Raw genomic sequence first — 14,762 nt, 5'->3', positions numbered from 1 at the left:
CCCAAACCAGTAGTAGGCACCCACGTGCAGCAGGAGCAACAAAGATAACATCTGGCAGGAGAGCTCACCTCTGGGTAGGAGGGGTGTTCTAGCTGCCTGAAGGATTCTATGGGCTTCTATGTACTGAAGGTGGGGATTTCCATAGAATAACTTGAAGCACGAAGTATTGTCCTGAAAAGTTTGCACCAGGGCTACTGCATGGAAGAAAACTCACTAATGAACCAGAGGAGATTAAGGGGAAAACAGCTTGGGACTTCTTACGAGAAGAATCCCTTTAGGATTCTTTAAAATAAAAAGGTGAAGACCGGGGCACCTGAGTGGCTACGTCAGTTAAGCATCTGACTTCAGCTCAGGTCATGATCTCATGATTCATGAGTTCAAGCCCCACATCACGCTCTGTGCTGAAAGCTCAGAGCCTGGAGCCTGCTTCCGATTCTGTGTCTCCTCTCTCTCTGTCCCTCCTCCCACTCATGCTCTGTCTCTCTCTCTCAAAAATAAATAAACATTAAAAAACTTTTTTAAAAAGGTGAAGACCAAGAGGTGGTATTCATGTTACAGCCACTCTCCCACCAAGCCCTTATTGAGGACTCCATACACCAGGTCTTGTGCCGGTCAGGGAGGTCAGAGAGAGAAAGAAGACACTGCCGAAAGTTACAGGGTCCTAAAGGCTCTGATGGAGGGAAAGAGAGATCCAAACCTTCAGAAGTCTAGAATTAGAGAGTGCCTCTTGGCAGGAAAAAGGAATAAAAGGAGTTAGAAAAGAGCTCACAGCCTAATACAGCCACTAGCCAATGGACACCTGATCCCCAGAGAGGTACAGATCACCAAAGCTAGATTGGGCCCGGGGAGCTTAGGTCAAGCCACTGCTGATGGGTGCCCACTGGTTAGGAAGCGTTTTTAAGAGACACAGATTTACCCCTAACTTCCCAGGTGTGACGGCACGGAGGACAACTGGCTCTGCCCTGAGCCTTCCCTTGGGACCTGTCCAGGAGCTGTGTCACCAAGCTGGGTGACAACTGGTACAGGCCACACACTGGCCCATGCTCCCTTCCCCAGCTTGATCAGTCCTCAAAGCCTCACTGGACCTCTGACCCCATTACACTGTCCCAGCAGCCCTGAAGGAGAGCAGGTGTCGAGCTAACAAGGTAAGGGCGTGCATCTCCCCAGCCCAACTGCCACCGCCACCCGCCACCACGACCACCTCAGGAAAACTCAGACAGGGAGGAACAAAAGGAGATGATGACGACAAAGCCCTGCTCGGCTTAAAGGATACAGTTACCACAAATGAAGAGGATGATGAAGTAGATGCAGACGATCATTCCCGAGGACGACGGGCCGCCATAGGCCATGATGCCATCATACATCACAGCGTTCCAATCTTCACCTGTCAGAATCTAAGAGAACCAAACTGCGGTCAGCCCGCATGCGCTGGACCGCAACTCCCGACGGTCCGCCAGAGCTCCCTGGGGGCCACCCGATTCTGGTTTCAGCTGCCTTTCACTGTCCAGTTTGCGCTCAGCAAAGCCACCGGTTTCCCCGTAGAGTTTTCAAAACATTGTTTTCAATTACACAAACACATACGTTAATTCTTCACATGGAAATAAAGTAACACCACATATAAGACTTATGTAGTCTTTGGTGACACCCTAGTTTTGCCCCCACCCCCCGAGAACACGGTGCATCTCTCTCTAGAACCTTTTTGCATGTAACATATAGATACACGTCCAGAGGAAAGAGGTAGTTGGTGTGTTCTCAGATATATTAAACATAAAGAGTGTCTGTCATACTATATGAATTTTCTGCATTTGCTTTTTTTTTTTTCATTCAGCAATATACTCTGGAGACCCTCTGTGTCAGTCAGTGCCCTTCCGTCCTTTTAACAGCTGCCTACTATTCCACGTAGTTAACATACTGTGGAAATGGAGAGTTGGATCCCTGAACTTGTAGAAGCAGTGAACTGCAAATATCTCACGTAAGTTTACAAACTACCTCATGAGTAGGTACTAAGAGCTGCCATAAATTTCCAATTTAACCTTCTCTACTGATGATATTTGATAACTCGATCTATCAGGAGGTAGAATCGGATAAACCTAAATAGCATTTTAAGAACATACTATCTTCCAGGGGTGCCTGGGGGGTTCCGGCAGTTAAGCGTCTGACTTTGGCTCAGGTCATGATCTCACAGCTCATGAGCCCGAGCCCTGCATCAGGCTCTGTGCTGACAGCTCAGAGCCTGGAGCCTGCTTCAGATTCTGTGTCTCCCTCTCTCTCTGCCCCTCCCCTGCTCACTCTCTGTCTCTCTTTCCTTCAAAAATAAATAAATATTTAAAAAATTAATAAAAACATACTATCTTCCAGCAAGAGAAAGAAAGAGGGAGGGAGCACATGTGCTCTTGTATCATCTAGCTGCACCAGATACTTTAAAAAATAGAACTGTCATGGCTGACAACCCAACAGAAACATGGGCAAATGATTTCAAAAGATAAAGCAATTCCCAGAAAAGGAACTATAAATGGCTCTGTGTCCCATGAAAAGGCATTCAGTTTCACTCCTGATAAGAGAAGTAGGAAGACACTATTTTCACCTATCAGACAACCATCAAAAAGTTTGAACACCCACCATGCTAAAAAGTAGTGAGGCGTCAGGCAGTCTCCAGCCCCCATCCCAGGACAGACCGACAGTACTGTGAGGAGCACAGTAGGCAAGATATCAGAGTTGAAAACGGATTCACACCCTTCAGACCAGCAATTCCATTTCTGGGAAATTTATCCACATCTATGCTCACACATGTGCCCAGGGTGTGAGTTCGACGTCGCCCACTGAGCCGAGGCCAGACACAAATAGTCACCAAGCTAGGGACTGGTTGACTTGAAATAGTCACCAAGCTAGGGACTGGTTACATGAATTAGGGGACAGGCACACCACACCACAGGACTGACGCAGAATCAGAAAGGAGGCAAACTCTTACGGACCAATAAGGAAGGTTCTTAGGGACACTTCAAATGGTAAGAAAATGGAAAATGGCAGGTAACATGAGCCACTGTTTACATCATACTGTATTCGTGGGCAGGTAGGTGGGTCGCTAGGTTCACTGACTCACATCTATGAGCAAATATATCTCAAAGAATACACAGACACCATCCAGTGGTGGTTGCTCCTACGAGGAGAAATTGCGGGCTGCGTGGGAAGGAGACTCATTTGTTACTTTAAACCCTTTTATAAACATTTGAATTTTGTGCTATACACAGGTACTACCAAAACCCACCACCACCATAGGGTTTCTCTGTTTCTCTGAAATAAAAACAGAATAAAGAATAACTAATCAGCGGCTAAAAATTAAGGATAATTCAAATAATTAAAGTATAGTTCAAAAAAAGTATGGCCTCTGGCGGCGACAAGAATTCCATCCACCTCAAAATGACCAAGTGGGAATGAATCCTACAGATCATTCCCTCTAGTCTCTTGTTTTTTTTCAGAATGGATAGTGACTTCCCAAGGTCACAGAGCTGAGCACTGAAAGAGCCGGCAGGGTGGCCTCAGTGTCTAGGCCCCTCCCACCATGCCTTCCAGCCTCCCCAGATGGGCTCCCCCAAAGCTGGAGCTCACTGGCATCGTGTGTGAAAGCAACAGGGGCAGAGGGGTCTTTTAAATTTATATGCCACTCGTTCGAGGAAGGGCTTCAGGTCACCACATGCGAAGGTGGGAGGGGGGAGGTTTAGAACACCCAGCTTAAAGCCAGGTGGGAGCAGACACTGCTGCTTTGAGTGCCTAGCCACCTGAGCACCTCTGACACCGTCCCTCCTTCTCAGCCACGGTGCCTGCCCAGGACCCAACGGCACAGACATGCTCAGGGCCTGCGTGTCCTCATTACATCACGGGCGGGAGAGCAAAAGGGGCTGAAGGCTGTCACAACTCTTTTATCACCCCGATTCCTCTGACTGCACACCAGAGCATTAGGACTTCAGAATTCACCTCTCTGCACAAATCCGTTAGAACCAGGGTCCCAAAGCTGGCCTGCCAGCAAAAATTAGCACAGAACAGGAAGAGGATTTTAGAGCCTGTATCACAGAAACCTCGCAAACCTCACAAAATCAAACAGAAGTTTTTGGTTTGTTGTCCTGTACCATATCCAGTGGTCCTACAAAAAAACACTGAATCACACCACACAGACAGCCGGAGTCAAGTGCGAAACAAATGGCTTTCATGGTGCCAGATTTGTCAGAGCATTACTGGGGCAGAGGTCGCTAACCACAGCAGAATCATCCCGTCTTCCTGAGTTGTGAACTGACAAGCTGGCGGCTCACACGGGCTCCTCGCGAGGGCTCACCTGGAATACCGTCAGGAGGGCTTGAGGGAAATTGTCAAAGGTGCTCCGCTTGGTCTGCGTTTCGTCAAAATTAAACTTGCCACCAAACAGCTGCATCCCAAGCAAGGAAAAGATGATGATGAAGAGAAAAAGCAGAAGCAACAGCGAAGCAATGGACTTCATGGAGTTTAACAAGGAGGCCACCAAGTTGCTCAGGGAAGTCCAGTGCCTAGAAGTCGAGATGGGGGTGTGAGCCCAGAACGCCCGCAGGACACCGCAGACATCGCTGGACCGGGATGTGGCTGGTCGCCAGCCCCCGGCCAGAAAACACCTGCAGCGAGATACACACATCCTTACCTGGTCACCTTGAAAATCCTTAAGAGGCGCACACACCGAAACACAGAGATCCCCAGGGGAGACATGATTTCCAGCTCCACCAGGATGGTTTCAGTAATTCCACCACACACCACGAAGCAGTCAAACCGATTAAAAAGAGAGACGAAATACGCCTGGAGACCCAAGCTGTACATTTTTACCAGCATCTCGCAGGTGAACAGAGCCAGGAGGACTTTGTTAGCAATATCTGGAAAGACAGAGGGGCGCACGTGCTCGGGGTCTCATCGTGGGACTGGCTCAGACTCGTTTTCCCTCCTCCCACCCCACCAGTCTCTGCTGGAAATGCCCCAGCACTTTGCCCTGTCTTTGCTGTGGCACCTGTTACAGAAATGTAGCGTCAATATTTACGGTCTGTCTCCTGGGTTCAAGTCCTGCTTCTGCTACCACCTAGACATGGGACTCTGGAGCAGCCCCTTGACTTCTCTGGGCTCAGTTTCCCAGACTATAAAATGGGGAGGAGCAGTTTCCCACACAATCTCTGATGCTTTCTAGCCCTAAAAGCCTAGGATTCTGCATTTAGACCAGCATATTATATTTCTCGTCTCCATCAGTCACGGAGGGGCAATCTGGCCTTTCTTACGTGCCAATGATAGAAGAAGCAGTTGTCTATCAAGTGGCAACAACCACTTGCCAAGAATACCATACAGGAAAATAAAGCTTCTGGTAGGGTCAGGGAAAAGGGAGACGAGGTCCCTCTCAACTGCAAGACTCCTTGATCCTAGGTTGCCACAGGGTTAAGACAATGAGAGGCTCGGGCGTCAATCAGCCCCAAGGTGCTTCACTGACCACGTGACAAGGACTACGCCCCCGCCGCTCTGGGTGCAGCCTCTCTCTGGATGGTTCCACTGTCTTCCAAGCTAGTGCCCTCCAGGAATGTCCTGACATGGCACATTGATAAGACTATGCAGACAACCTCAGGAGTCCCTAATTCAGAGTCAGAATAAAAAGAGAACAGCCTCTGCTCGTACCTTGAATCTGCGTCAACCAATCAGGCTGGTTGTAGTGCTCGGAGGAAATGGTTAAGGTGTTGAGAAACACCAGGACAATAACCAGCCAGTAAAACGTGACAGACTTCACAGCAGCCCTACATCTCCTGCGATTGAATCGGTTCCAGCGGCGCCAGCGGCGGCTGCAAGAGAAGCAAAAGTTACTCCCCGAATGGCAGACAAAGCATCTGAACGTCCAACAAACGTTATGGAGGGGCGCCTGGGTGGCTTGGTCGGTTAAGCGTCCGACTTCGGCTCAGGTCATGATCTCACAGTCCATGAGTTCGAGCCCCGTGTCGGGCTCTGTGCTGACAGATCAGAGCCTGGAGCCTGTTTCGGATTCTGTGTCTCCCTCTCTCTCTGCCCGTCCTCTGTTCATGCTCTGCCTCTCTCTGTCTCAAAAATAAATAAACGTTAAAAAAAAAAATTTAAAAAACGTTATGGAGACATAAGCTGTCTTTAACTCAGGACATCCAGGTCACGGGGTGCAGGAAGGAAAGATGAGAACAAAGGACACAGAAATTAGCAGAACTCATCATAGTAATTGTGTTGGTCTTAAAATACAACTTTTAAAATAGTATCTTGACCTGATCACGCTATCAGTTTCCTTCCTATGGTTTTAGATAACTCCGTAATCTGCCCTAAGCAGTCCTCAAACTAGTGAGAAGAATGTAGATATTCATAGATTCATATGCAGATGCAAAACCGAGCCGCACACACATATGCAGTTCCCACCATATGGTACACGGGTCTGTTCACACTATGGGTGCAGAGAGCCGTCTGGCTGATCATACACATCTCTTGCAGCATCTTAACCGTCGTACAGAATTTCTCAGGCAGCAAAGTGCTCCAAACCCAGTTTTCCTTTTAGGGAAACTTTAGGTCCTTTCTTAAATCTGGGAGGTTCCTCTGGAGCCTGGCAGACTTGTCGAAGCTGAGTAGGACATGAGTCTTCATCCTGAGTCATCAGGTGCCCTTGCTAACTAGCAATGCTCAAAATATACCTTTAGGAGAAGAGCCAATATTGAATCATGTTTTCATACAAATAAGATGAACTGAGCCAGACAGACAAGTAGCATGTCCTCTACTGACTTTCAGTTCTAGTGTGTCGTTAGGGAAAGGATCCCCTCCCTTAGCCTCTTCTCCCCGTGGAAAACATTCCCTGCCACAGGATGGACTGGTGAGGTGGGTCCCAGAAAAAAGGCCAGCCAAGTGGCGATGTCAGCCCTGTGCAGGCTGTGTTCACTGACGGGGGCTGTGGGCACCTCCTCTGGGGGCCTGAGTCAGAGGAATCTCCAGGCTGGGTCCAAGCTGCAGCGCTGGCTGACTCAGCGGCGTTGCTATGCTAAAAACACCGTAACCCAGGGACCGAGCAAAGAAAGAACCACGCTGACTCTTCAACAAGGCCTGGCACAAGCAAAGTGCATTTTGTTCTTGCTCCTGCTATGCGGTTTCCATGGTAACAGTGGCTGGAAACATGATGACCAGTGTAGAAAAATCCCACTAAAGACTGTCCCCTTGAGGCTGGGTTTCTCCTGAGATACATAATTCAGTCCACACAAGCAAGGTGATCCAAAAAAGAACCAGAGTTGGTGGTTCTATTTATGCTGTAGTGACAAGTCACAAGCATCTCATCATGAGGTCTTGGAGGCTTCACTCTCCCATCGCCTGAAGTCCTGCAGCATTTCTCAATTTGCCCCTCATGGGGCTCCAGACACTGGGTATATGGAGGTGAAGAAGGTGCCTCGTCCTGCGGCCTCTGACCTTGAAAAGCACGCAAGGTTGGGGCAAATAACAATTATAAATCCCCACTAAGCGCTTCTCTCAGGGTCCCGAGTACAGGCGGAGAGACAGGAGCAGCAAATGTTCTCTGCGTGAGGCAGGAAAGGCTTCTCTGAAAAGCTGAGATTTGGGCGGGCTCTGGATAACAGAGTAAGGGCTCACCAGGGGGCAGACGGGAGGGCACTCCACCCCAGGTGAAGGGGACTGAGGTGGGAAGAAACCGCATGTTGAAAACTGAGAGCAGTCCAGTTACCACCACAGAGTGGGGAATAAGGGGGCAGTGTCCGAGGATCAGGCCAGAGAGCGAGCTGGGGCCCAAATTATGAAGGAATGAATACGCCCTCTGGCAACAGGGAGTCAGGGAGGGGCCTTTAATTGTTCTTTTTTAAGTCCAGTTTATTGAGATACGATAGATATGTGGTAACTATTAACATTTAGGAAGAGGGTTTGTAACCACCACCACAGTCAAGAGGTAGAAGATTTCCATCACCCAAAGAACTTCCCTCACGGCCCTTTGTGACAGTTAACCCACCCTCCTCACCTCAGCCCCTGAAAACTAGTTTTTTGTCCCTATTGTTTTGTCTCATCCAGAACGTCCAATAAATAGAATCACACAATATAGAGCTTTTTGAGACTTGCTTCTTTCACGTAGCAAAAATACGTTCCAGATTCGTTTGTGTTGTATCTATCGGCAGTTTTTTCCTTCTTATTGCTGAGCGTTATTCTGTCATATGTGCGAACTACGATTTGTCTACCCATTCGCCATCTGACGGACGCTGGAGTTATTTACAGTTTATAGCGATTACATATAAAGTTGCTGTAAACTCTTATGTAAACATTTTTCATGCAGGCATTGATCTTCATTTTATATAAATACCTCGGAAGTGGAATTGCTGGGTCATACAGTAAATAGATGTTTAACTTTCCAAGCAGCTGTCAACTTTTCAAAAGGGCCGTGTCTTTCAACCTGTAGGAACATATGGGAATCCCCACCGATCTGCATCCTTGTCAGCACTTGGTATTGTCAGATTTTAAAATTTGATCTGTAGGTGTAAAAAATTTTCTAATAGGTGTATAGTGATGTCTCACCGTGATTTTAATTTGCATTTTCCTCGTGACCAATGATCATGTCATGTGCTTCTTTGTCATCCACCTCTCTTTGGTGATATACTTGTTAAAATATACTAACTCTTTTTTATAGTTTTCCAATTATTCACACCATATTTATGTATTATTCTTCTCATATACTGGATACTAGTCCTTTATCAAATGTTTTGCAAATGTTTTTTCTTCCGGTCTGGAGCTTGTCTTCTCATATGGCCAGTGTTTTGGGTTTCGTCTCTAAGAAACCTGTGCCTGACCCAGGGTCACAAAGATTTTTCTCCTGTGTTTTCTTTCAGAATGTTTACAGTTTTAGGTTTTATATTCATATGTCCACTTCAAGTCAATTTTTGTAGTAAAATGTTGTTTTTAATTGAAAAATAGCATTTATATGGAAAAGTATACAAATCATACGTATATGGTTCAATGTGTTATTACCAACAAAACATGTAACCTGCATCCAGAGCAAGGAACACAACATCACTAGCACCTCAGAAGACCTCTTGAACCCCCCTCCATAAAAAACTTGTAAGCAGAAAAGAGACAAGAAGAATCCCTCTTTAAGGACAGACTCTGGGCAGGAGTATGAAGGGTTGATTGGTGACAAGAAATTGTTCGTTGTTATGTCCTGTCAGTTTGTCTTGGGGCAAGATCTTCAGCACCTACTCTGCTGCTCTCCAGGGCAGGTGTTTGATACTTACTGGACAGACCGATCTTCAATATGAACGTTCTAGCCCACAGAGTAAAAACCAAGTCTAGAGCAACTCCATGTATAGTTGAGAAGTTAGAAAGTAAAACACCAGCACACAGACTTAAGAAAAAACAGAAGATACTGACCTGAGCTTGGATTTTGAGATGGCTTGGCTGAAAGAAAGAAAGAAAGAAAGAATACGATTTCGATTAGGAAGGTTTGAGCATTTTCTCCCCATCACTTCAGCTAAGAGATGGAAAAGCCATGCACAGAAGCCTGGGCTCAGCATCCCCAGCTTCCCCAGTGAGCCAGCAGGGGTGAGAGCAGAGCAGGAGGCGAGGTCTGCCGGGGCCATGCAGGCCAGGCTGACACCCACCGGGGCCCAGGCAGAAGACTCTTAGCCGGCTGCCCTGTGCAGCCCTGTCACAGGCCATTGATGCCGGGGGGAGGGGTCCTTCTCCCCTGACCCCACTTCCCCAGACTGAAGTCCCCCCACCCACTCCCCTGCTTGCAACTCAGCCACACTGTGCTGCTACTACAGCAAGAGAAGCACTGGATTAGGAGTCCTGGCTCTGCTATCCACTAACTGCATGGGTTCGGGCAAGCAGCACAACTTTTTGAGCCTCAGTGTTCTCATCTGTAAAATGAGGATAACGAACCCATCCCCCCGCCTACTTTACAATGTTGTAGAGAGGGTGGAGCCAGACAATGGAGGCAAACGCACTTCTTAAATTGCTGAGCATGCTGCCCAAAACACATTATTTTTACGAATCTCTGCAAGAAGATCAAATTTTCTTAAAAACACCGCCTCTACTTTACAGAGATAAGACCTAAAGGGTACCAGCAGAAAGCAAATGAAATAAAATCGCATGTGCTCCCCAGAGTCGGCAGTACTCTGCACATTGCACACTGCTGGTCCCCACCAGGGACCAGGTTATCTAGACAGAAGCCAACAGGGGTGAATGTGGTGGCGCCCTCCACTATTAGGAGAGGGTGGTGCAGGGCTCCAAAAACAGGTGCCGTGAGCAAAGGATAGTGGGCTCTCAGTATCCAGCCCCGTGTACGAGGCCGCAGAGAACCCGCCAGTGAAGGAAAACTTAAATATGCAGCGCATTCTGTCAGCCGCTCTGCCATACAAGCGCTTCATCAAGGCACGGATGCCAACAGCAGACAGGGAGGAGAATCAGGCCTGTTACCCCCACCGCCGACACCCAGAGGGCCCAGCCTTGGCCGTGCCTCTTCGTTTCCACCAGCACCTAGTGGAACAGTGGAATTGCCGGGTTACCTGGCACGCCCCGCAGCAGGCTCTGCCTCAGCAGGACGGGCTGCTCTGGGGGAAGAGGCATGTGAAACGCCGGGGGCCTGGGGGCCTGGGATGGGAGGGGGGACCAAGGGGTCCAGGGTGAGCCCACCCACCCCTCGTGCACCTGAGGCTATGGCCCTGGGGCTCCACTGAAATCTGGGGTGCCTTCCCCCACACGTGCTCCTCCAAGAAGACAGGAGGGGGCAGGAGGGCCAGCGGCCTCCACACTCACCAGAGACTCCCACAGCCGCCTTGGTTCTCGCCTCCACCACTTACGTTCTCCGTGTTCACAGACTCTGTCTCGCTGGTTGGCATGCTGGCTGCGGGGAGAAGACAACGCTTTAGACGGGCACGTTGGTGGCTCTACGTGCCCTGGAGTTGGCTGGATGCAGAGGCAGGCCCTCTGGGAGCCTGGGAGGAGGGTGGGGGAGGGTGAGAGGTCAGGCACCTCCAAGGCAGGGACCCTTTGCTCCCAGGACCTGATCTGCCGTTCTGCAAAGAAAGCCCATAGGGTACCCCTCCTTCCCATCGGGAGGAAATTCAGCCTAGGGGAGGAACTCTGGGCCTCACACCAGCGTATTCTCTTGACTTCCAGGAATGCACTGCGTGAGGCCACCAAAACAACTCAGTCACAGTGACATCTCTGTTTGCCTCAACTGCCGCTCTCTAGAAAATCTAGACCAACACTTCATATGTGAATTCTTATTTTAAATATACTGAAGGAGCAGATGTATCGGATGCAGGAGTACATGAGGGTACCAAGCACAAAATCTTTTTAAAAATTTCAGAACGCTACTCATTATTGACTAATTTGTCTGATGTCTACATTCCACCGAACCAGTGCAGCCAATACGCAGAAGGCTCTTACCAAAGCGGCCAGAACCAGAGCACACAGAAAGCATACAGTCTGACGGGTAGAAGGTTTGCTCCCAACCAGTGACCAGAGGGCAAAGCTGACCGTGGTCTCAGGGTCACCGGGGTCTCTGGACACGTGTCACTCCTCTACAGCTGGATCCTGAGCAGAGGAAGTAGAGGGAAGGGAGAAAGGCACCGAGGGATGCTGGGAGGTCCAGGGACCCACCATCTGGCACATGGGCATTATTTCTCATCCACCTGACTCAACCCTATAGCATCACAGGCATGTGTTGGAGCTGGGCCAGGAAGGAGATGCAGGGCATAAAGAGGGACACAGCGCTGCACCTGCCTTGGAAAACCAATGGATGCCAATTAACTCAGAAGAGAGCCGCCTCAGGGTTCCGTGCAAGGAGTCCTGGAAACACATAGGAAGGAATGATGAATTCTGCCCTGGGTTAGGAGAGGGGTTCACTGAAGATGGAAATGTGGGAGAACCGCCCAACCACGTGCGCTTCTTTACCCTGATGCCTAATTTTGAACTGTAGTGACCGTCTTTTATAGACCTGATGGTAGCAACGGGAAGGCCGTCCCCCTGTGGGCTCTGCCGACATGGCTTTTCTTAGCAAGGATGCCTCCGGTTTGACCTGCAAAAACGGGCAGTGGTGCCGCAGGGCCCTGGCGGAGGCTCTTAGGCCGGCCCAGGCGCAGAGGGCAAAGGAGCCGGGTCAGCAAGTGCCATGGTGTGGCCGCGTGTCTGTGGGCCCTGCTCGGACAAGGGCTGGTCTCCCAGAGAGCCGAGACACATCTTTCCTGCCAAAGGGAATCCTTTTCCCTCTGTGGGCACCTAAGTCCCATAGCCATGTCCAGGAGCATTTAGGCAAAAGTATTGAAAGCAAAATGAGCAAAAATTACAGACCGACATCGCACTACAGATACTCTCTCAGAATAAACATTTTTCTTTCTCAATTAATTCAAAAGAAACCAACTACAAGCTTTCATTCACTTTTTTACTACTCCACTCAAAAAAAAAAAAGACAAAAATAAAAAACCCCACATAATCCAACCACAGATAAACCTTTAACAAAGGCTCCATAAACACACACACACGAGCTGTTCCTGCAATTTTCTTCTCCATGACTGATCTGTGCTCTGACTTGAGGAAAAAGACGAAAACACTGTAAAGTGCAATGAAGTTCATTGTTAATGTGTTCCTCCCATAGGTCACCCTTGTCTTCAGTGACAAAGAACATCACAGTGGGAGACTCCCACAAACGTGACCATGAGTTGTCTCTGTGCAATGCTTTTTCTTGGTAGTAACTGTCACTACTAACTAAGGGGACAGAAGTTGACAGCAGGATGACACGGGGCATGGGGCGGGGCGTCGTCCACAGGCCCCAGTTAGCTGGACAGAGTCCCACCTCTCTGCAGGCTTTAATGTCCCATCTGGGAAGTGGTGTTACTAACTCTCCACACTCTTGAGGGTGACTTCCATCTCTAACAGGTTAACACTTCACGGTTCTACTATTAATCATACTGTAACTGTTATTACTATTTCCAAAAGAGCAAACTTCTGAACAGGCTAAATCTTTGTGGCTTCTCACTCTTCTAGGGACACGTCCCATGATGCTGTCAATACAGTTGCTGCATTGCATTCCTGGAGCTTCATTTTTTAAACACTCCGATGGAAACAGATAAATTACGTATTGGCTTTGGTAAATGCAGGGGGGCATTTTGCATTTCTGGCTCTGTGCCAGTTACCAGTGAATGAAATGTACTAGTTACTCTCTGGACATGGGAACCAAGTGGGGAGAAAGATAAGAAATAAAGGCAAACTCCCTAGACAGAAATGAAGAGAGGTTAATTATGTGGCACAGTGTCAGGGCTGGCTGCACAGATGGAGAGAAGTTTCCCTGCCCTCCAGGCAGACTCCATCCTTCAGGTGGGGTGGGACGGTGGCTAAGAGCAGGCTCTCCGGTCAACCAGATCTAAATTTAACTGCACCGATATGGTCGAAGTCTCCAAGGCTCTATGTTCCCATCTGTGAAATGGAAAGTACCCACCTCACAAGGCTGTTGGCAGAATTAAGTGAGATAAAACACACTGTGTGTTTTTCTCACAGTCCTGGGTCATCCTATGTGGGTCCAGAGTGTTGGGCAATCGGTGAGGCTCATACATGGTAACTATCGTCTCAAGAAGGCTCTCCCGGAGTCCCCTGGAAACAAAGCAACACTCCCCTCATGGCCCAAATCCAGGGTCCCTTTGCCCTGACCACTTCCAGTATGGCACAGAGACATCCAGTCTGAACAATCTTCCAGGCTCCTCAGTCAGTTTTGGCTATCACTCTTGGTTTGCAGCTTTTCTGCCTAGCTTAGCCTGATGTAGACATAGCAACTTTTCTATCATTATTGTTTGACATCTAGAGAGCCACAGACCCATAATAAATAACTTAAGCCAGAATGACATCAACCAGGGCTGAGGAGGCGGCAAAGGGGAGGCAAAGGAAGAGGACGGTGACTATGCTATAATCAGTGACTCGTTTGATCCCAGAAATGGACTGTGATCCAGTCCCTGCATCTGAGCAGAGGAACCAGGCTCTGATGGGGCCCGGCAGCCTTTCTACGTGCCCCAGCCCCTCCCTCCCTATCACAGGGTAGCATTTCCTTTCCCCAAAGTACAGAGACCGCAGGCCCAGTGGGCAAAAGCATTTCACCCTCCACTTGTACGAGGCACTCATTGTTTTTAATGTTAAAAAATTGGTCCGAGTTTTACTTCACTCAGCCCCAGTGGGACTTCATCTATGTTTTTAAAATCAAGACAGGAGGATCACAGGCTGTTAGAACTGGAAGGGGCCTTGGAGCTTACATGAAGCAGCTCTGTAGTTTCACAGATAAGAGACCTGACCAATCTGCCTTGGGACACACAGGCCTGCGTGAGAAAGCCCTCCTGCTTCTCACCCGGCCACACCCCCTGTGCTTACGGTATGGGCTTCAATATGCCGGGACACGTGTGCGTTATTGATGTATGTTGATATGTATGCTGGTGTATCCTTAAAATTACATTTCATATACTTAAACATACTGGTATATGTTGGTATATATTGGTTTATCCTTAAAATGCCACACACTAAAAGTTCCAAAAGCCAAGTAAGCCTATTATCCAGTAGCCTTGGTTTGTTCTCCCGATGACCTCAGTTAACCCCTAGAAACCTGGCCTACAGCCAGGCCACCTCCAGGAGACCACCCCAGCAAGGAGAGAGAGAACAAGGATCAAGCGACTATGGTGACTACTGGGACTTAATGAAAATCCACGTAAGCAAATCCATGGGAAAACCACTGGAAGACA

The 14,762-nt window shown here is 48.6% G+C and overlaps 1 protein-coding gene across 19 annotated transcripts in view; it reads right to left on the bottom strand.

Moving 5' to 3' along the window:
- Window positions 1–14,762, bottom strand: part of CACNA1D (calcium voltage-gated channel subunit alpha1 D) — a 302,816-nt gene that overhangs the window by 78,409 nt on the left and 209,645 nt on the right. For 11 of the 19 annotated variants that reach the window (XM_078442946.2, XM_060631306.3, XM_078442943.2 and 8 more), the window contains 7 exons: window positions 10,798–10,885; window positions 10,459–10,518; window positions 9,409–9,435; window positions 5,671–5,831; window positions 4,664–4,889; window positions 4,328–4,535; window positions 1,274–1,394 (listed from right to left, as the gene is read on the bottom strand). In XM_078442946.2, the coding sequence (XP_078299072.1) occupies window positions 1,274–1,394; window positions 4,328–4,535; window positions 4,664–4,889; window positions 5,671–5,831; window positions 9,409–9,435; window positions 10,459–10,518; window positions 10,798–10,885 (891 nt within the window). The remainder of the gene's footprint in view (window positions 1–1,273; window positions 1,395–4,327; window positions 4,536–4,663; window positions 4,890–5,670; window positions 5,832–9,408; window positions 9,436–10,458; window positions 10,519–10,797; window positions 10,886–14,762) is intronic. The other 8 variants (XM_060631297.3, XM_060631296.3, XM_060631307.3 and 5 more) reach the window with 1 other exon arrangement.

The sequence above is a fragment of the Panthera onca genome, chromosome A2 (assembly GCF_046562875.1).
Source record: "Panthera onca isolate mPanOnc1 chromosome A2, mPanOnc1 haplotype 2, whole genome shotgun sequence".
NCBI classification, from domain to species: Eukaryota; Metazoa; Chordata; class Mammalia; order Carnivora; family Felidae; genus Panthera; species Panthera onca.
Note: the sequence above shows the minus strand (reverse complement) of the source record. Positions and strands in the feature narration are given on the sequence as shown.